This window comes from Podarcis muralis, chromosome 3, assembly GCF_964188315.1.
Source record: "Podarcis muralis chromosome 3, rPodMur119.hap1.1, whole genome shotgun sequence".
Lineage (NCBI taxonomy): Eukaryota > Metazoa > Chordata > Lepidosauria > Squamata > Lacertidae > Podarcis > Podarcis muralis.
The window spans coordinates 97,487,413-97,507,691 of record NC_135657.1 but is presented as its reverse complement, the minus strand read 5'-3'; the positions used below and the strand labels follow the sequence as shown (position 1 = coordinate 97,507,691).

The following is a 20,279-nucleotide window of genomic DNA, read 5'->3' as shown; positions in this document are numbered from 1 at the left end:
AGGTGTCATGGGCTTTGAAGACGCTTGAACTCAGGACGAAAGGGAGAAATGTGCTAAGAGGAAGGTACATTTGGCAAACCCTCACTGTGATCAATTCCCACCCAGAAACCTATGTCCCCCATTGTGAAAGGACATGTGGATCCAGAATTGGCTTCCATAGTCACTTACGGACTCACCGTTAAAACCGTTTTTATGGAAGACATTCTTACTCAGCTACAAGTGATCGCCAAAGAGTAGAAGAAGATTCCACTGACCAGCTGAATCTCCACATGAGCAAAAGTGGGTCACCTGATATCATGCTATCATCATGACATTATGTGATTGAAAGGTAGATGACTTTATTCACATCTCAGACTTGGCCAATAGGGGGTAGGGGATGTATGAATTGAGTTCACTACCAGATCCAGTTGCCTACCCTTCAATCAATCTTCTTTATTTATCACATTGGACTCTCTCACTTGTTAACACTTCACTTGCCTGGTGTAGTAGTTTATAAGGTTATATGTATCTCGCAGCTGTACATATGGAGAGATGGCATTAAAACAGAAAAAGTCCCTTCACCAGGTCTAAGTACTCGTCCTGCAAAGAATCTGGCACGACATCTTCCCAGGCATGTACTTACATCACTGTTGACAACTTCACTGTCATTGATTACAAATCTATAGCTGGCATCAGCTGAAATGCTCTCAGCCTGAAGCCAAAAACGAACTTGGCCTCTGTCCAAAACCTCATAGGTTAATTCAGACTTCAGAGGGATTGCTGGAGGGAAAGAGCAGAGCACAAAAGCAAACACGTGAAGGATTTTTTCCCCCCTCTTTCCTTTCTTTTCTGCTTTGGAATAACTTAGCCAAAGATAAGTCCCAGCAGTTTAAAGCTTTTGAGAGTCTTCAGCAACAAACAAGTGAAATGTTATGAAAGCTAAATGGAACCCCTCCATGGTATTTGCACAGATGTGTATTAAAGCTGGTTTTGCATGAGTCAGAGCACAAGCTGAAGTGCATATTTATTGCACTATTTAGGGCTTTTAAATACATAATCCAGCAAATATTAGACATATCCAAGCTGAATCCATTCATCCAAATACATTTGCAGTGGTAAAGAAGATCTCTCTTAAACAGAAACTAATATTTGCATTTAATTAATAGAAGGATAAGCAAGCTGCTCCATTTTTTTTAAAAAAAAACCACTTTTCATTACTTTACTCCAATCAACGGAGTGTAAATATATTCCTTCTGGGACTGAATATTAGATTCAGAAGTCCTACTTACTTGGATTTCTGATTTCATGGCTTAGTGCCATCAGACGTTCAAGCTCTGAAATGAAGGACAATTTTCATGTTTTAATTTATCCTGACAGTCAAAATAAATGTTAAGAACAGTATATGACTCCATAAAGCACTAATAATCTTTCTTTTTTCCCCATTTCGGTGAAGAAGATACCTATGAAAAGTCAACTTTTGCAAATGAAAGAATATAGGAAGAGACAGAGAGTTTGAAAAGGGCCATATACCTCATGCAGAATGTCCCAGGTTCAATCCCTGTCATCTCCAAGACAGACTTGGGGAGACCCCTTTCCGAAATTATAGAATTATCGCAGAATTGTAGAGTCGGAAGGGACCACGGGGGTCATCTAGTCCAACCCTCTGGAATATTTTGCCCAATGTGGGGCTCAAACCCACAACCTTAAAATGAGAGTCTCATGCTCTACCAACTGAGCTATCCAGCCCTGGAGCTCTGCTGCCTGTCATTGTCAAGAATACTGATCTAGATAAACCAAAGGTCTGACATGGTTTAAGATGGCTTTCTACATTTCTAAGTTCAGAATGAAATATACTAAAAGCAAAAGGTAAAATGTCTACAACAAGCAGGGCCAGGGGCTGAGTGAGACTGCCACCTTAGGCAGCCGATTTGGAGTGTCATGAAAGGGCAAGAGATTGGTGGTTATTTAAATTACTAGTGTTGTATTTACTGCCAGGGAAGGGTGCTTATGAGATGTGCCAAAATAACATGACTGCCCTTTGTTAAGATGCACTTTGGGTACAATGAAGAAAGGGCATTTGCGGTTCCACCTCAGGATGAAAATTGTCTTGGGCCAGCCCTAATCCAACATCTATGTCTCTCGTTTCTCTGCTGAGCTGACCCTGTTCCCTGGTGTCTCCTTTTGAAAGGGTCTCCTTTCAGCGTTTGCAAAAGAGAATGAAAGCTGGTGGACAGGAAATGTTTACAAAGATACACAGCAAATGTCAATAAATCCTCATAGAAATTGTGCAAAAGGCTAGGTTCTACATAGCTGGATACAGAGATTAGCCCTACTTAACACATTAGAATTGCTAATGAGAGCTCAGAAAATGGAACTAATTGCACAATGTGCAAATTTGCAAGTAACAAAGAAAAGGCAAAATTAGCAAGTGAAACATCAAGGAAACCCAACAGATAGTTCTATCTCATTTCTAAAATGTATTACGTGCATCTAAGGCCCATTCATTTCAAAGGTTTCCTAGTTTGTGGGGAAACATGAATCCTAGAGCTTGTGAGATAAATGTAATATAAATGTAATATGATCAATAAGGACTGGACACCTTAGAATTGTATCTATCCAGAAATAATTAATTATTATTATTATTACTATGTGTCTTGCCTTGCAACCTGAGACATATTGCCACACTTGTAGATATGTTTTATGTGTTACAAGTCTTTCATTAAATGTGTTTTATTATGATGTTTTTATCATCTTTGCTTGTCTGTTAAAATCTGTTTGTTTGTTTGTTTGTTTGTTTTGTTTTGTTTGTTGGCTATAAACTGAACTTGGCTGAACTTTTGATTTGGACCTGATGCTAAAAAAATAATAGTAAATAGTTGTAGTATTGTGGCTCTTGAGTTACTGATGCTCTTGACGGTACAGAGTATCTTCCATAAGCTTAGGCTGGTGACCCAACTATTTGGACAGGGATAACATAGATAGTAATCTATGCTCTGAAAACCTCCAAGTTAAACTATTGCTTCGAAAACAGTTCGGAAGCTTCAGTTAGTGCATAATACAGCTACCCAACTATTGAGAGGTTCAAGGATCATACAATGGCAATCTTGTTACAACTACACTGGCTGCCTGTATGCTTCTGAGCCCAATTCAAAGTCCTGGCTTTGATCTATAAAGCTCTTTATGGCTTAGGATCTCAATAGCTTCTGGAATGCCTCTCCACATTTAAACCTAACTGGACTCTTAGATCATCTTCTGAGGCCCTTTTCAAGCTCCCCTCTCTGAGGGAAGCTCAGAGGGTTGTGACAAGGGTCTTTTCAGTTGTGGCACCCTATCTGTGGAGTGTTCTCCCCAAGCAAGGTATACCTTTTTTGACATCTTTTTGGCCTCAGGTTATCATTTTCCCCCAGGCTTTTGAAAGACTGAGATGTGAGATGCTGCTGTTTTGTTCCTAATGTGCTGCCAAGCTTATTGTGGTTGTTATGGGGTTAGTCCCCCCCCCCCCGTTTTTATGATATAATGTATTTATATTTATGTTTTTTAATATGTTGTAAGTCGCTTGGAGACCTTAGTGTACCAAGTGACCATCAAGTCAAATAATTAACAATCAAAGTAGTAGTAGAGCTGGAAAATGATATATCTCTATTGACTTTTCTATTGCTTAAGCAGTATTTAATTATATCAAACGTTTCTTCTTCTTGTTGTTGTTTTTAAAAAGCCAAATTCTAGAATCTGAAAATTTGAAAAGATGTCTTTCCTTAAAAAAATTTAATGGCTATAAAAGTTTCATGTCCTCTTTGGCATAGAAACAATGAAGGGTGAGATGCATACATTTGATTTGGGGGTTAATAAAGTTCCCTGTTTAGCTTTATATAACTCTGCCATGCCCTATAAAGAATACAAGATTATTTTCTTACCTTCTTCATCCATAATAAAACTGGATGAAATACCATCAGTATCGCTAACAGCAACAGCATAGGTTCCCAAATCATCCTTGTCAGGCTTCATAAAATAAAGTTTAGAACTAAAAAATAAAGTGCAAAAAAAGACAGGTGACTACTTGTTTGCTAAAAGTATCCTGATTTTCAAAGACTTCTTTAAAACAACTGTAGAACTTACTGTTCTCCAACTGTTTCAACTTTATATTTATCATGATCTTCTATCTCTTCATAGAATTTACTCCAAGCAAAATGAGAAGCATCTGAAATTTCTTTGCAGTCAAAGGCAAGGTAAATATTGCCTTCTTCATCCACACCTGCAGTGATTTCCTTAGTGTCTGCAATATATGATTGCCATGAGAAATGTAATTATTAAGGGGATGTATGGGTTCTGTATTGGGGGGGGGGGGTAAATGTTGATTCAATTAAGAGAGTCTTAAAGTCTGGAATGTTCCTTTAATTAGTTCAATTTGCTGCTGAAGCCAGAGGGAAGAAGCAGCTTACAAACAGAGAGAGCAAACAAGTTTATTTTAAGAGCTTGCAACAGTGGGGAAATGGGGCTGTTGCAGAGATATTATTATACCATCTAGCATTCTCACACAGTGAAGTTTCAGAGACAGGACAGGGTTAGAATTGGGAGGCGGTTTCAGTGTGCCCATGAAAGTAGAAACCAACATAAAACACAGGGCTCCAGCAAGAAGCAAAAATGGCTTTAGGGGTGCACTTTGACCTCTTTGGGTCTCAACCCTTTGGTTTTATAGTCAGATAGGAAAATAAACACATCTACCCCTTCCAGAGTTTAAAAAGTTACCCCGCGTTGTAGATATTTGGGCATTTTAGAAGTATAACAGTCAATATCATGTCTTCGTACCTGGTCTAGCCTGGACCAGCACAGCTTCAGAAACATCTGAGGGCTTGCCTACACCAGCATCATTCACTGGACGAATTCGAAATACGTAAGATCTGCCCTCATGTAATTCGGTGACCTTAAAAAAAATACAGACAATGAAGTGCTTTCAACTAACAGCAAGATGGGGGGAGATTAGAAGTGACAACATCCCAAATACCACAGCAAATAACTTCCGAGTACTCTCCTTCCTAAGGGACGCGGGTGGCGCTGTGGGTTAAACCACAGAGCCTAAGACTTGCCGATCAGAAGGTCGGTGGTTCGAATCCCCACGACAGGGTGAGCTCCTGTTGCTTGGTCCCTCTCCTGCCAACCTAGCAGTTTGAAAGCACGCCAAAGTGCAAGTAGATAAATAGGTACCGCTCTGGCGGGAAGATAAACAGCGTTTCCATACGCTGCTCTGGTTCACCAGAAGCGGCTTAGTCATGCTCGCCACATGACCCGGAAGCTGTACGCTGGCTCCCTCGGCCAATAAAGCAAGATGAGCGCCGCAACCCCAGAGTCAGCCACGACTGGACCTATGATCATGGGTCCTTTTACCTTTACCTTTACTCTCCTTCCTTGGAGGTGTTTAAGCAGAGGTTGGGTGGCCATCTGTCATGGACGCTTTAGTTGAGATCCCTGCATTGCAGGGGATTGGACTAGATGACCCGGGGGTCCCTCCCAACTCTAAGATTTTTCTACCTTTTGATAACGGTGTGATGTTGGCTTCTCGTTGAATGTGAACCATTCTTCTCCTTCCTCCTCCTTGTAGTCCACAAAATATCCACTAACGGGGCTGCTGCCAATGTAAACAGGCGCTTTCCAGAGAATCACAAGGGATGTATCCCTAACCTCACAAAACGTAAGGTCGTAGGGAGGGCCTGAAGAAGATGGATCATAAATGGATGTCAACAAGAGAAATGAGGGAGAAAGTCAGTTCAGTTCACATTTAAAGGCAAACTTCACTCATTAGCACTTTTTAACATATGCATAAAAATGCATACATTGGTGAAAATAACATACCGGAATGTATTATATTAGGGTGAATTGCTTTGCAAAAATTTGTATATCCACAACGGTTGGTTGGTTGATGTCTGTTTTTCACTCTAGGTTTTTCACTAGGTTTTTTTTTTTTTTGTTGGTTTTGTTTCTATTGCTTTAAACTGTTTTGACATATTCTTAATGATATAGCAGTATACAAATAATTTTATAAAGAAATAAAATTACATACAAATGTGTCTATTGAGAGAAATTTGCACTAGCATGCTGCTGAAATTTCATGGGGACTTTAAAAAAAAGAATCACAAATGAATGTGGAAATGTTGTGAACTGAAAATTGGAAGAAGAAAAAAATTCTCTTAGCAACAAGTTAAAAGAGCAGGCTTGGAAGAAGTAGGAACAAAGCCCATTGCTTCCTTCAACAATATTAAATTATGTCAGAATTGGATCCACAGTTCAGCCAAAATTCACAGATGGCAAAACTGGAGAGGCCATTTCGTTGAATGTTCTCTAGAGGGGAACCTGAAATTTCCTGACTGTTCAGGAAGAGCTGAAAAGAAGAGCATTTTCCAAACATTTGTCAGAAAACTCTTTTCTGAGAAATATCAGTCCAGTCCTAATTACCACCTAGCAAACAGGTTCATCCCCTGTTTTCCTGTACAAGAGTGATACATTAGAATTCAAGAGCATAGATTGCTAAATGGAATTTAGAAGTTTCAATCTGAGGTAAGAGGCATTTCAATGGGAGATTCCATGTGTTCAAACAGTATTTTGTGTGTGTGTGTGCATGCACAAATGCTTCCTTTAAATACAGTTTTAATTTATTACTGTTCTGATGTGCCAACCTGCTCCACGGAGTTTAGAACTAACTTTGTCACCGAATACAAATGATTTCATTAACACTTATATTGATTTTACTGTTTCCACATGAATAGCATGCACAAAATGGAAACTAGTATTCGCCACTGAAGTCCTTCAAGTGTTTGAATTTCTGTTGCAAAGGGTTTGTATCAATCTGCCTGTGTTTTGTGAGGAAGTACTTTTCATGGTAATGGAACAACAACAAAAAGGCATGAAGTGGAAGGCTAGAGAAAAATTCAAGGAATGTAATGATATTTCCCTCGAATCCAGCTATAAGCAGGTGCTTTATTCATGTCTTTCTATGTTGAGAGGGTGAATCTTTACTTCATGATTTATTTTTTCTATAGCTGTCATTGAGAGTTCCAGTGCAATGCAGCTTACCACATTAATATTTATATACCCAAATATTAAAATACTCTCATATAAAAAGAACCACAGCAGGTTTGTGCCACAATTTCCCAATGTAATTCAAACTGCTTTATTCAAATAATGCAGGACAAGCCCATCATTTTCCTGCTTCTAGATGCGTCTATTAAAGACTAAGAGACTAGCCTGAAATTCCGCAAACATGTGCAGAGGCAATAATCCAAAGTGGAAGGTTATAGAAAGGACTCAAAGAAGTAAATAGTGATTCCCTTTTTCTCTCAGCGTGATTATAGTCACTTTCTTGAGATTGGAATCTATTTATGAACAAAAGCTTGAGGCTGAAGACGTATTCCCTTCAAATGAAACAGACAAACAACATTACCTAGAAGCTTCTGTTTGCTTTGATTAATTAGAGAGCTGGGCAAGCTATCTGAAGCTCACCTTGGAAGAACTTGGAAAGTTTCCAGGAGTGGAGATAGGAAAATTTGGGTCATTTTTTGAATACTTTTGTTGTTTTTGTTGCAAATGCAGAAACCCTTGGCAGAATGATCATTTTCCTGAGCATTTGGGCCCTGATGCTCTGTTAGCCCAAGTGTCAGAGGAATATAGATGGGGAGAGAAAGGAGACCTTGGAACCACTCCTTGCGTGCCGCCATTGTTGCTGCTTCCCTCACTATTTGACAAATAAGGGAAGGAGTAATGGTGTTTCAGTGGGTAAGAAGGCTTTTTTTGGGGCGGGGGGTGAGGACTGACAGGCATTTTTCCAAGTCCTAAGACTGACTTTGAGAAACAAACTGAGATCTTTTAATAGATTGATTTTTTTTCCAAAAAAGATTGCATATCATTTCTAAGTTCATCTAAAAAAGATTAGGGCCGCTCACCCACCAGTTATTGAGCACACTTCTGAGAATATTCTCTCCACTGATTAACTAGCCACAGTTGATTCACCAAATGGAAGGGGACATATGTGCCATCTCTAGGGGACCCTAGGTGCCAAGGCACCCACAAAGGTTTCACAGTGGGTGCCCAGCCGGGTGCCCTATGGTGTCGCATGTGTGATGTCACATAGAACCCCAAGGCCTGATGGGGCTCGACGCAGCCACTGGAGGCTCTGACGGGGCCCATCACAGCATGTGGCATCATGTGTGTGCCATGTTGGGCTGTGTGTTGCCATGTGATGCCATGCATCTGGCATACTACTACTAATAATAATTTATTATTTATACCCCGCCCATCTGGCTGGGTTTCCCCAGCCACTGTGGGCGGCTTCCAACAAAACACTAAAATACAATAACCTATTAAACATTAAAAGCTTCCCTAAACAGGGCTGCCTGTAGATGTCTTCTAAAAGTTTGGTAGTTATTTTTCCCTTTAACATCTGGTGGGAGGGCGTTCCACAGGGCGGGTGCCACTACCGAGTGGGCCCTCTGCCTGGTTCCCTGTAATTTGGCTTCTCGCAGTGAGGGAACCACCAGAAGGCCCTGGGCGCTGGACCTCAGTGCCCGGGCAGAACAATGGAGGTGGAGACGCTCCTTCAGGTATACTGGACCAAGGCGTGACATCACACCCACCCACACACCAGGCACCTTCAATGTGGGGCAAAATCTGGCACGCCTGGAAGGGAATGGAGTCATGATTGGCTGTTAGCCCACAGAAGAAGAAGAAGAAGAGGAGTTTGGATTTGATATCCCGCTTTATCACTACTCTAAGGAGTCTCAAACTCCTAGCAGTTCGAAAGCACCCCCGGGTGCAAGTAGATAAATAGGGACCGCTTACTAGCGGGAAGGTAAACAGCGTTTCCGTGTGCGGCTCTGGCTCGCCAGAGCAGCGATGTCACGCTGGCCACATGACCCGGAAGTGTCTCCGGACAGCACTGGCCCCCGGCCTCTTGAGTGAGATGGGCGCACAACCCTAGAGTCTGTCAAGACTGGCCCGTACGGGCAGGGGTACCTTTACCTTAAGGAGTCTCAAAGCAGCTAACAATCTCCTTTCCCTTCCTCCCTCACAACAAACACTCTGTGAGGTGAGTGGGGCTGAGAGACTTCAGAGAAGTGTGACTAGCCCAAGGTCACCCAGCAGCTGCATGTGGAGGAGCCAGGAATCAAACCCGGTTCACCAGATTACGAGTCCACCGCTCTTAACCACTACACCACACTGGCTCCCACAGGACTTGTATTGCTTTCCCCTGATAAACTGTGAAAACCTTTTCATATGACAAACTGCAGTACTGCGCTTAAAACTCAAACATATTAAATTACGACTGCCATTGTCAAGTGATAACGTTTGAACTGTCACTCATTTTCAAAAACGCATTCCCTTTATGAATGGCCAAACTACTTACCAGGTTCTGGCATTGTCCAAGCCTCACATTTGAAATGCTCACTGGGTTCAGATGCCTGCCCTATGCCAGCGATATTTGCGGCCGCAATTTTGAATTCATAGTAGGCGTTTTCTGTCAAATCCTCTACCTTTGCAGAACAGTTGACATTAAAAACAAATTTAACATGGGTAATATTCACATGACCTTCTTAATAGAAGTAAGACATTCAAAATCTTCTCATTTATTTGGAGTTAACTTCCGTAGTGCTTTAAGCTAAATAGCCAAGTTAATTTAAAAAGAAAAAATAGGGAGGAGAGCTCTTGTTCTGGGTGTTTAGCAATTTAAATATGGACAGGTTCCAAAAGAGAAGCAATGGCTGGTCTGTTTAAAATAAAATTTCCAATGGGAAACTGTCCTGTGGTTGTCTTTTTATAACATGTGATTTTGTTGGCAATAGATAACAGATGAAATGTCTGTCCAGACTCATTCATCAAACAGCAACAAGTAACAGTAAGATGTAGCTAGAAATCAACCACAGCTCAAACATGCTGGTCAATTGTTCCATCTTGTCTTCTGACTTCCAGGAGAAACAAAGCACAAGGTTGGGCTTATCTATACATGCAAACCAACACTTGCCATTTGTTTCTCCCAAAGCAACATGAGCAATTAGTCATGAGCAGATCTTAGCTCATGCTGGTGGTTGTCTGGAGTAAAACAGACCCTAGTTGGCATGTACAACTAAGGCAAGACTTGTGCTGAAAGCAGGCAGGGTGAAGCGGAACAGAAGTGATTGACAGGCATGCACCAGCACACTGTTTGTTCATGGTAAACCATGGTTTATTTCTGTCTATGGCTTACTGTTACAGTGATACCTCAGGTTAAGAACTTAATTCGTTCTGGAGGTCCATTCTTAACCTGAAACTGTTCTTAACCTGAAGTACCACTTTAGCTAATGGGGCCTCCCGCTGCCGCCACACCGCAGCCACGCGATTTCTGTTCTCATGCTGAAGCAAAGTTCTTAACCCAAGGTACTATTTCTGGGTCAGTGGAGTCTGTAAACTGAAGCGTCTGTAACCTGAAGCGTTTGTAACCCAAGGTACCACTGTATGTGCAAACAGCATCACAGTCTCATCCTGTTCTGAACTTGTCTTTTCCTTTATGCCACCATGAATAGACCACTATAGAAGCATTGACTCAATGCAAGAGGAAGGGAGGGAAAACCCAGCCAGATTGGCGGGGTATAAATAATAAAATTATTATTATTATTATTATTATTATTATTATTATTATTATTATTATTATCTCATCCACTGCATGCAACTGCACAATGTGCCCATACAGACAATATGTGCTACTGTTTCTTCTCTTCCAGGCCATATTTTGGAATGGTTTCATCACAGCCAAAATTACATCTTAAAAATAAAGTGATATTAAGTCTAAATACCAAAGTTTGAAAGCAATACTGACCGTATAAATCCTCTCTTTAATAAGAGAAGAGTTGACTTCATGCCAGTTGTGATGATGTACCTCTCGTTTGTCTATGTAATAACCCAGAATATTTGACCCACCACTGAATCGTGGAAGCTTCCAGCCAATGGTCATTGAGTGGCCATCACAGTTGAGAAGTGTGAGACCATAAGGAAAGGAGGGGCAGGCTTAAAGAAATCAAGCGCATGAAATATTATAACAATGTCCAAATTGAACATCTCGCATAATACCAAATTGCTTCTTTTCTACCTATCAGTTGCGTTATGGTGAAATAATGGTTTCAGACTCAGCTAACAAATTTAAGAATATACATAATCCTATGCATGTCTACTCAGAAGCAAGTCTCATAGTGCTTACTGGGGTCTAACTTAAACACATTATAGGTAAAGAAAGGTTTAACTAAGGCATTATTTCCCATCATCCCTCAGTAATGCTCTTCCATGTTCCCTTGCGACAGCATTAACATAAAACAGCTAGGTTAATCATCTTCCTAATGTCCTAAAGACCCCAAAGATTAGATTGTTCAGAACCTTTTTTTATGTTCCTACACTTTTTCTTGAGCAACTAAATTGCTTTAATGAGCCAAGCTAACAAGGGTTGTCCTATATTGCTGTGACTCCCCACATCCTACTGGAATGTGCCATGCCATTCCTCACAGGGAAACTTCTGATAATGTGAAACAGCCCCATGCTATTGGGACACGAAGCAGTGTGCTACATGTTATACAGCACATGACAGAGTCACTGCAGGGAGATGGCTCACCGCTTGGATCAGGTAACACATATGCCAGCCCTGTGACACTTGTGAGTACAAAAGAGTTCTCAGTGTGTTTTTGTTGCTGTTACTGAATCTAGATCATTACAAAACATCACTTACTGAGGGCTGCTTGTACTGTTATAGGTTCAGACTCCTGAGAATTTTCACTCATTCCCACTGCATTTGCAGCCTTCACACGAAAGACGTATTTCTCTCCTGTTGCTAAGCCATGCACAGCAAATCTGAAAGAAATGGGGATGGAGGTTGTTACAGGGATTGAATGGAAAGATGTATACGTGGACTATATTACATAATGAGAATTCCTGACCTATATTTGGATCTGATATCCCGCTTTATCACTACCCGAAGGAGTCTCAAAGCGGCTACCATTCTCCTTTCCTTTCCTCCCCCACAAAAAACACTCTGTGAGGTAAGTGAGGCTGAGAGACTTCAAAGAAGTGTGACTAGCCCAAGGTCACCCAGCAGCTGCATGTGGAGGAGCGGAGACATGAACCCGGTTCATCAGATTACAAGACTATTGCTCTTAACCACTACACCACACTGGCTCTCATCAAAAGTATGTTCTATGTGAGCAAATTTGATGCATTGTTGAATATAATTTCAGCAACATCTCCCTTCAAACGAGTTAGGGAAGATGTACACATTTGATTCTAGCCCTCTTCATAGTTCCTGTGCCCTCAGAGGTTCAGGGGCCGGTGGACCAGGAGAGGGTATTCTCTGTGGCAGCCCTTAAATTGTGGAATTCCCATCCTCACAGGATGCATTCATTCCAAAGTTTCCATCATATGCCAAAGACAGATCTCTTTGCTTTTGGCAAAGAGGTATTTCTATTATATGATCCACCTTATTCTTCTGATTGTGGAATGTTGAAACAGATTTTAGCATTGTATTTCTATATTCTGCCCTAGAGCCAATGGTTAAAAGGAGGCAATAAATGCAGTTAAGTAACAATAATTACAACAATAACCACTTGTATGCTATATTCAGTGCTTTTCTTCTAGAAAAATGGTGCTTGAGTACTCCCAGAAAAAGCACTTATATTATTAAGCATCAAATTAATGGGGAAATGAAGAGTTTGGTATCTAGAGAATAATTTGAAGGTAGCTAAAGCTAAGAAGCTCTGAACCTAGTCAATGTCCATCCAAAATTCATGTAAGGCTCTGAAGCTGTTTGACCAAAGGGCAGTTTTTTTTAAAAAAAAAGGAAAAGAAAGGTAATAAATCAAACCATCACAATTCCCTTTACCTGTTATAGCCGATGGGCTTATGGTTACAAGGTTCCCAGTGATTCGATCCTGCCACAGAACAGTCAATGTAGTAGCCAAACAGGTCTTCTTCATGTTTTGGCTTGTCCCACTGGACAACAACAGAGGTTTTTGTGTTTCTTGTTGCCACTATACGTCCCGGAGCAGAAGGAACAACTGTGCCACAAGAAGAGAAGGTTTTGCTCTTGTTTGTAACTATTTGCATATCAACATATAGCCAGCTTACCCGCCATGTCTTGGTACACCAACAAATAACTACTTAGCACACAATATCCCAGTTGCTGAACCAGCACAATACCAATGCAATACAGCCCAAAGCTAAGCACTTTTCAGTCCTAGCAATTTTAATGGGAAAGTGTGATGATGCCAATGTCTGGAAATAATGCATTCAAGATACCCTCTCAGCTTATAATGCCTAGATGTGTTCCAAAGAGAGATTCTTTGTCCTAAAATTTGTACTGTTCTTGGAATTCAAAATGAGACGATGGATGCTTACAGACTCTCTGTTTTGGATGGGATTCAATCACATACCAGGAAATTCAGGCTGCACAATTAAAGAAGATTTGGTGCTCTTTCAAAACTAACCTGCTTCCCCAAAATGTTAGACTTTTTGCAGTAAGGAAAGTGATGGGGAAACGCACTGAATAGTGTGGGGTAGCACTTGCTTGACAAACTGTGGTCTAATTTCCTGCAAAAAAGAATCAGGATGAATGTTCATTAAGTAGCCTGTGTAGTCTAATCTCTCCATGAGCAAATTAGGATAAATGCTCAATAAACAGGTTGTCTGGAAGTGACCTATGTTGTGTTTACATGCTAATTTTGTGCCTATGCAGTCTTTGCTAATCAGAGTGGGTGATCAAACCCAGCAGTCACTGTTGACAAATGCTCAGAAGTTGATTACTATAAACCCCTAACCCCAATGGAATTATCTTTGATTGCTGTACTTCACTAGAACTTTTTAAAATGGGAAACTCATTTGCAGAAGAACATCTTGGCTCCTGAGCAATCAATTGGCCCAGGAACTTCTAAGATCAAAAAAGCCAGGTACGTCTCAAAGGCATACAACATGTAAATGTGACCTTTAAAGTTATTCACGGGGAAAGGTATTTACAGAAATAAGCAAAATCTCAAAAAAGGATGTACAATGTAATCCATACCTAGGTTTATTAACAAACTTCAAAAATACCCAACTTAAATTATGACACAATGAACTTACTACTTTTCTTTTGGTTGTGGCACAATTGCTTGTAACAAAATGGGAAATGACTTGATCCCTTACACATCACACAATGGAAACAGAATATATGGACAATTGCTTTATCGGAGAAACTAAGAGAGTGGACGTGGGTGGTGCTGTGGGTTAAACCACAGAGCCTAGGGCTTGCCGATTAGAAGGTCGGCGGTTCAAATCCCCACGACGGGGTGAGCTCCCGTTGCTCGGTCCCTGCTCCTGCCAACCTAGCAGTTCGAAAGCATGAAGTGCAAGTAGATAAACAGGTACCATTCCAGCAGGAAGCTAAACAGCATTTCCGTGCACTGCTCTGGTTTGCCAGAAGCAGCTTAGTCATGCTGGCCACATGACCCGGAAGCTCTACGCCGGCTCCCTCAGCCAATAAAGCAAGATGAGCGCCGCAACCCCAGAGTCGTCCGCTACTGGACCTAATGGTCAGGGGTCCCTTTACCTTTACCTTTAACTAAGAGAGTACATGCACAGGATGCTGTATGTATCCGATGACTGCCACACACCAACTAGGCATATATATTTATGGGGAAATTTGAAACATTTGTCTACTGTTTTGAGTGTGAAGGGATAATGGCTCTCCTTGTACATTGGGAAGATTGAGAGGAAAGGAGCTGCACCATGGCAACAGGTCCCTCCTCCTGAGTAGTAGCTCCCATCAATCTGGTGCCAATCTACTGTCTCAACATCACTGAAGCTGCCTTCGCTTGACCCACAGAACCTAAGCCGCATTGTGAGAATGTGTTTTCATCCCATAAAGGCTGTGTTGGATGCAAAATTTAGGAGTTTTCTCATGTTTATGCATTTGTTATTTTTTATATCTGGCACTTCCTGCAATCAGGAAATCAGTATAGCTAACACTACCTAAATAAAACAAAGATTCAATAAGAAAACCGTAGTTAAAACCACAACATCATATTGTTCTCCTGACTTGGTTGAAAATAGAGATAAGCAGAATTCACTCATTGTAAATCATGTGTTTATTTCTTTTCCTTTGAAACTTTAACTGGGCTTAACTGTAGCTGAATCCTGCCCCACTAGCATTACAACAATTTTACTCTAGTTTGGTAGACAGAAACACCGATACAAATATACAAATGCTAAACAGCAATGCTGATTAAATTGTCGTATAACTCCTCTTTAAAAGGTAGGAAGGTGAGATAGAAGGACATCTCGCTCGCTGTGTGTGTGTGTGTGTGTGTGTGTGTGTTACTATAAGAGAGAAGTCAGACCTCAATTTCTATGTCTTATCAGAAGAATATAATTCGAAGAGCTCTAGTTGCTAGGCAATATCCGGTCCATGGGCATGACTATGGATTTTGGTTGGGAGAATGATGAGTTGCCTCACAGATTCACAATCACCTTTTAAATTTTGCCATATACATGCTATGCACATTCTTGAACTTGCTAGCAGAACAGTCTACTCTTCAGCGCCAACCACCCCAATATCACTTTTTGTTAACGTTTTAAAACCGACTTACCAATGGCCTCTTGTGCTTGAATAGGAGGTGTTATTTCAGAAGGATCACTGATCCCATGCTTGTTTGCTGACAAAACTCGGAAAACATATGACTTCCCTTCAGCAAGGTCAAACACTGCATAGCGGGGAGATCTCACAGCCACTTGAGCATTGACCCTCTGCCAGCTTCCACTGCCAACCACGGACTATTCGAAAATAAATAAATGAGTGTGATTATCACTACTTTGTAAAGGTTGTAGAAAAGGGTCCTTGAAGTGCTTAGATCGCTAAACCATTGGCACAAATCCTTATTGTTTCCAGATAGTCAGCTGCCAACTATCCCCTTCGTTATCTGTCTAATATGGGATCACTAAGCATGGATTCATGCCAAATAGTGAGCCTTTTCTTTTACCTTGCAGGAGCTTGTCTGTTTGAAGTCTGTCATCAATAAGGGAATTATAAAAGCAGAGAGATTTTGTTTGCGTGTGCGTGCATGCGTGCGTGTGTGTGTGAATAATAATAATCATCTTAAAACAGATGTTCCTCAAACAGGATTATTGTTTCCCAGAGTCTGGAAATTGTTTGCGGCAATCCGAGAATGAACTACCTTGTGAGCATTGCTCAGTCCTGATAACGGTGGTATTGCTACTGTTTTACTGTCCTTGTGATTATTAAGAATTAAGTAGGTTTATGCACATCCCTTGAAGTAAGCCCCACTGAACTCAATAGAGATTACTTCTGAGTAAATATATATATAAAAGCTTGCGTTGCTAGTCACCTGAACTGGTTTTTTCCTATTGCACTTAGTATTGTGCCATAAGGGGATCCTCTTTTCTCCTGAGTATGTTCACTGAAAAAAGGGACGCGGGTGGCGCTGTGGGTTAAACCACAGAGCCTAGGACTTGCCGATCAGAAGGTCGGCAGTTCAAATCCCCGCGACGGGGTGAGCTCCCATTGCTCGGTCCCTGCTCCTGCCAACCTAGCAGTGCGAAAGCACATCAAACTGCAAGTAGATAAATAGGTACCACTCTGGCAGGAAGGTAAACAGCGTTTCCGTGTGCTGCTCTGGTTCGCCAGAAGCGGCTTAGTCATGCTGGCCACATGACCCGGAAGCTGTACGCCGGCTCCCTCGGCCAATAAAGCGAGATGAGCGCCGCAACCCCAGAGTTGGTCATGACTGGACCTAATGGTCAGGGGTCCCTTTACCTTTATGTTCACTGAAAATAGGAAAGCAGGCACCAAACCTTGCCAAGAAAAGGAATTGGCAGATTTTCCTTTGGGAAGCAGAAACACTCAGGGCAAGTGGTTAGTCAAGGCACTTTCCATCCTCACAAACTCTTTCTAACAGGAAGGCTAAGGTTTCACTGTTTCTCAGTGGTCCATCAAATACAACTCTCACTTGTTCTCAGTCTAGACCAGGCCAACCAAGCCCTGAAAGAGCACTTTATTTTGAATGCATTGTTTTTTTCTGTTGGCCACGAGAAAAAAAATCAAAGTAACAAAACATTATATTTTTCTGGTCTTTTTCATCTTCCTCTTGCCTAGACTGGTTTGCTAAGTCTATTGTTTTGAAACTGTGGAAACTATCTGAAACGAAAGGGTAGGTGGCCATGAAATGCCTTACAGCTGAACGCAACTATACGGCACAGTACCTTCTCAATGAAATATGATAATGGCTCTTTGCCACGGGGAACAGGTGGATCCCAGCTGAGTACGACATATGTTTTGCTGGTTTCTGAAGCGTGTACGTTGGTGGGAGGTCCTGGAATCTTAACATCGCCTAGAGGAGCAATAAACTCAGTAAGTGTTAAATGCCAGATTAACCTCCCAGGTCAGCGCTTATTTGAGAGCTTGTCTTCCTGAACTCCCTCGCTAGAGTGCATTGCGTGGCTATTAAGGGCTATAGTATCAGCTTTACAGTTTATTAAAGTTGCTTCATTTCTATTTTAAGACACATCCAAGCAAGCCAATTAAAAGGGAAGGATTGATTTTTCACAGGCAATGTTAACCCCCCTCCCCCCACAAAAATCTGAAGAGGGAACCAAAAAAAAATCCATGTGTATTCGTCTCACAAGATCTTTGTTCTACTTTGATCACGTTTGAATCACTTTAATCTGCTGTACTAAATGGCTTGATAAAGTCTTCATGCTTTATGCAGATGTGAGACAGAGCTGATCAAAGACAGGAGCCCAAAAGCTTCCGCCCCTGAAAAATGAGCAAGGAGGAAAATTCACATGAAAGATCACAGCAATTAAGTTTAAAACAGTACAGGTAAAGCACAGAGTAACGGAATAAATATATCTTCTACGCCAGGAATGATAACGAGAACCAATGGCAAATACAGTATAGGAATGGAGAAATGAGTCTCCAATCACCTTTGCCCTCAAATTCCCATCAAGCAACAATCCAAGACTTCCTAATTTGGGAAAACTGAGAGGTGAGAGAGATCAGAGTGACTGCCTACACTGCCTTAGTTTGCCCAGTCCATGCTTCTAACTCAGCAAAATTGTCTGATATTGTTCCCACCTCATTCCCTATCTTGTCCTGAAGGGTGCAACTAGAATTTAGGGAAGATAACTGAATGCTGCCAAAAATAGTAAACCCTTCCTCAATCTTTCTCCTGCAATGCCGAGTAAGAAAAGGGTAAGATGCGACGTCATCACATTTCCTGTTTCCATGCCTCTGCATCCACAGAAATGGAGATGGGGAAAAGGGACTCAGGGTGCATTGCATATTTTGAATTTCCAAAATATAGGGTCATGGGCAGCAGAGAGAATCAGCCCCCTTGAGGCACCCAGATGGAATGCTCAAAGGATAAACACGCAAGGCTGTTTGCCCATTTCTACTGCATTTGCCCCTTTGTTTTTCTGGGCAAAGATATCACACCCCTCATTGTGACCATATCAATCAATCTTTATTACAGTCCAGAGACCCAACAAATTGTTACAAAGCAATGCACAATTCAGACAGCCTACCTCCAGGTTAAACAAGCATTTTGTTCAGACTTAAAGATAGGAATCATTGTTTCTTGCAACCACCGATAAAAACTTTGCCACTGCTAATGTTCTAACGTTTGTCCGGTCTTCCAATAGGAACCTGACATAGTGAGCCTCTGATTTTCCAGGGAAAGGTACCAGCAAGGGTAATATCAGTGCAGCCCTGGCTTGCTCATATTTCGCACAGTGCAGCAAAATATGTTTTATAGAATCGATGTCTTGAGCACACAAGCAAAGCCTTGTGACCATAGCTCCCGCTTCTTTTTGGAATCCAACCCCTGAGACATCCAACAGGAAGAAAGACTCCATCACACAGAGAGAAGACTTCTAGAGTGACTCCTATTAAAAATTGTAAGACACACAGGCCATGGTTTCCTTTGAGTGCATGAAGGTGCTCTGACCTTTAGCATCCCTGTTGTGAAAACCCTGCTTCAGTTTAGAACAGACATGCCAATGAGAACTGCAATGGTTCAGTCCCAGACTTTTTCTATGCCTGTAGGCTCCACAATCAAAGAAGCAGAAAGGAGTTGGTATCTTTGGACACTTGAGGAATTAAAGATTTGTAAAATCCAGTATAAACTGGCCTGATCTGTATCTCCCGGATTAGTGTGTGGATCATATTATAGGTATACACTGGATTTTACAGTTCTCTGAATATTGCAAAATTTTAGCTAAAAAAAAATATGTTGGGATAAAATATATTTAGATATGTGCATTTTGAGAGAAAATGTGTTCAAAAATATGTTTATATATGTATGTATGTAATTATTCAGTTTTTAAAAAAGGAATCACACAAATTAATGTGGAAATAGAAGTGAATATATATGGAAGTGAAATGGACTACAGTCACTAGAGGCTCCCTAGGATTTGAGAATTGCTACTAGACACATGCCCCTGAAAGAAGGACCCCCCCAAAAAAAAATTCATTAAAACCCATATTTCTAGCCCCTTGGATTCCCCTCCCCCCTTATCTATCAGTGCTGCTACCCACATTTATGTGATTGGTTTTATGGAGTAGAAATAAACTGGTCCATCTTTCCATACATCTGCTCTGTGAAGGCATACTGACACTGATTCGACAGACTTAAACTATTCTAACAGCCTGGAATTATAGTCCATGTGGGGCTGGGGAAATGAATACTTAGCACCACAGCAAACTTTAGTTCCCATGATCCTTTGAGGGCAACCATGATGGTGGAAGTGGTTGCACAGATGTAGCCTGATAGTGCAGCAACTGCTTACGTACACAGGGCAACAGCAACCTACTTCCTTCAATATTCAGAGCTGCAGTGTTGGAAGAGGCAGAGTTCTTCTGCTTTCCACCCCCAATATTATTGTCTATGTGTGTACAGGTGCATATATTTAGCTCTGCATTAAATAGGCAAGAGGAATGAGAGTTCATTGGGTGGGAAACACACAAAGACAAGCGGAGGAAAACTGAAAGACAACCAGGGGCAAGAAAATCCTAAATAAATGGCAGCAGGGGAGCAGAGGTACAAAGGTACTAATTACGAACATACCTTCAAGGTCATCTTGGTAGATTACAATCTGTTTGTCTCCTTCCAGATGAATAGCTGAAGATCAAAACAGACATTTATTCTTTTATTCAGCTCTGCATGCTATCTGAATGCTTTTGCATTTTCTAAAGATTACATTTATTCAAAAGCCACCATCATTTTTATGCAACACTATTTGTTGATACCACT

At 41.2% G+C, this 20,279-nt stretch overlaps 1 protein-coding gene across 1 annotated transcript in view; it reads right to left on the bottom strand.

The window, feature by feature from the left end:
- Window positions 1-20,279, bottom strand: part of MYOM2 (myomesin 2) — an 81,489-nt gene that overhangs the window by 22,168 nt on the left and 39,042 nt on the right. The window contains exons 13-25 of the mRNA XM_028722386.2: window positions 20,094-20,147; window positions 17,230-17,357; window positions 15,600-15,783; window positions 12,860-13,034; window positions 11,714-11,835; window positions 10,817-11,004; window positions 9,371-9,497; window positions 5,506-5,684; window positions 4,786-4,900; window positions 4,096-4,252; window positions 3,894-4,000; window positions 1,269-1,313; window positions 623-759 (exon numbers count right to left, since the gene is read on the bottom strand). Of these exons, the coding sequence (XP_028578219.2) occupies window positions 623-759; window positions 1,269-1,313; window positions 3,894-4,000; window positions 4,096-4,252; window positions 4,786-4,900; window positions 5,506-5,684; window positions 9,371-9,497; window positions 10,817-11,004; window positions 11,714-11,835; window positions 12,860-13,034; window positions 15,600-15,783; window positions 17,230-17,357; window positions 20,094-20,147 (1,718 nt within the window). The remainder of the gene's footprint in view (window positions 1-622; window positions 760-1,268; window positions 1,314-3,893; window positions 4,001-4,095; window positions 4,253-4,785; window positions 4,901-5,505; window positions 5,685-9,370; window positions 9,498-10,816; window positions 11,005-11,713; window positions 11,836-12,859; window positions 13,035-15,599; window positions 15,784-17,229; window positions 17,358-20,093; window positions 20,148-20,279) is intronic.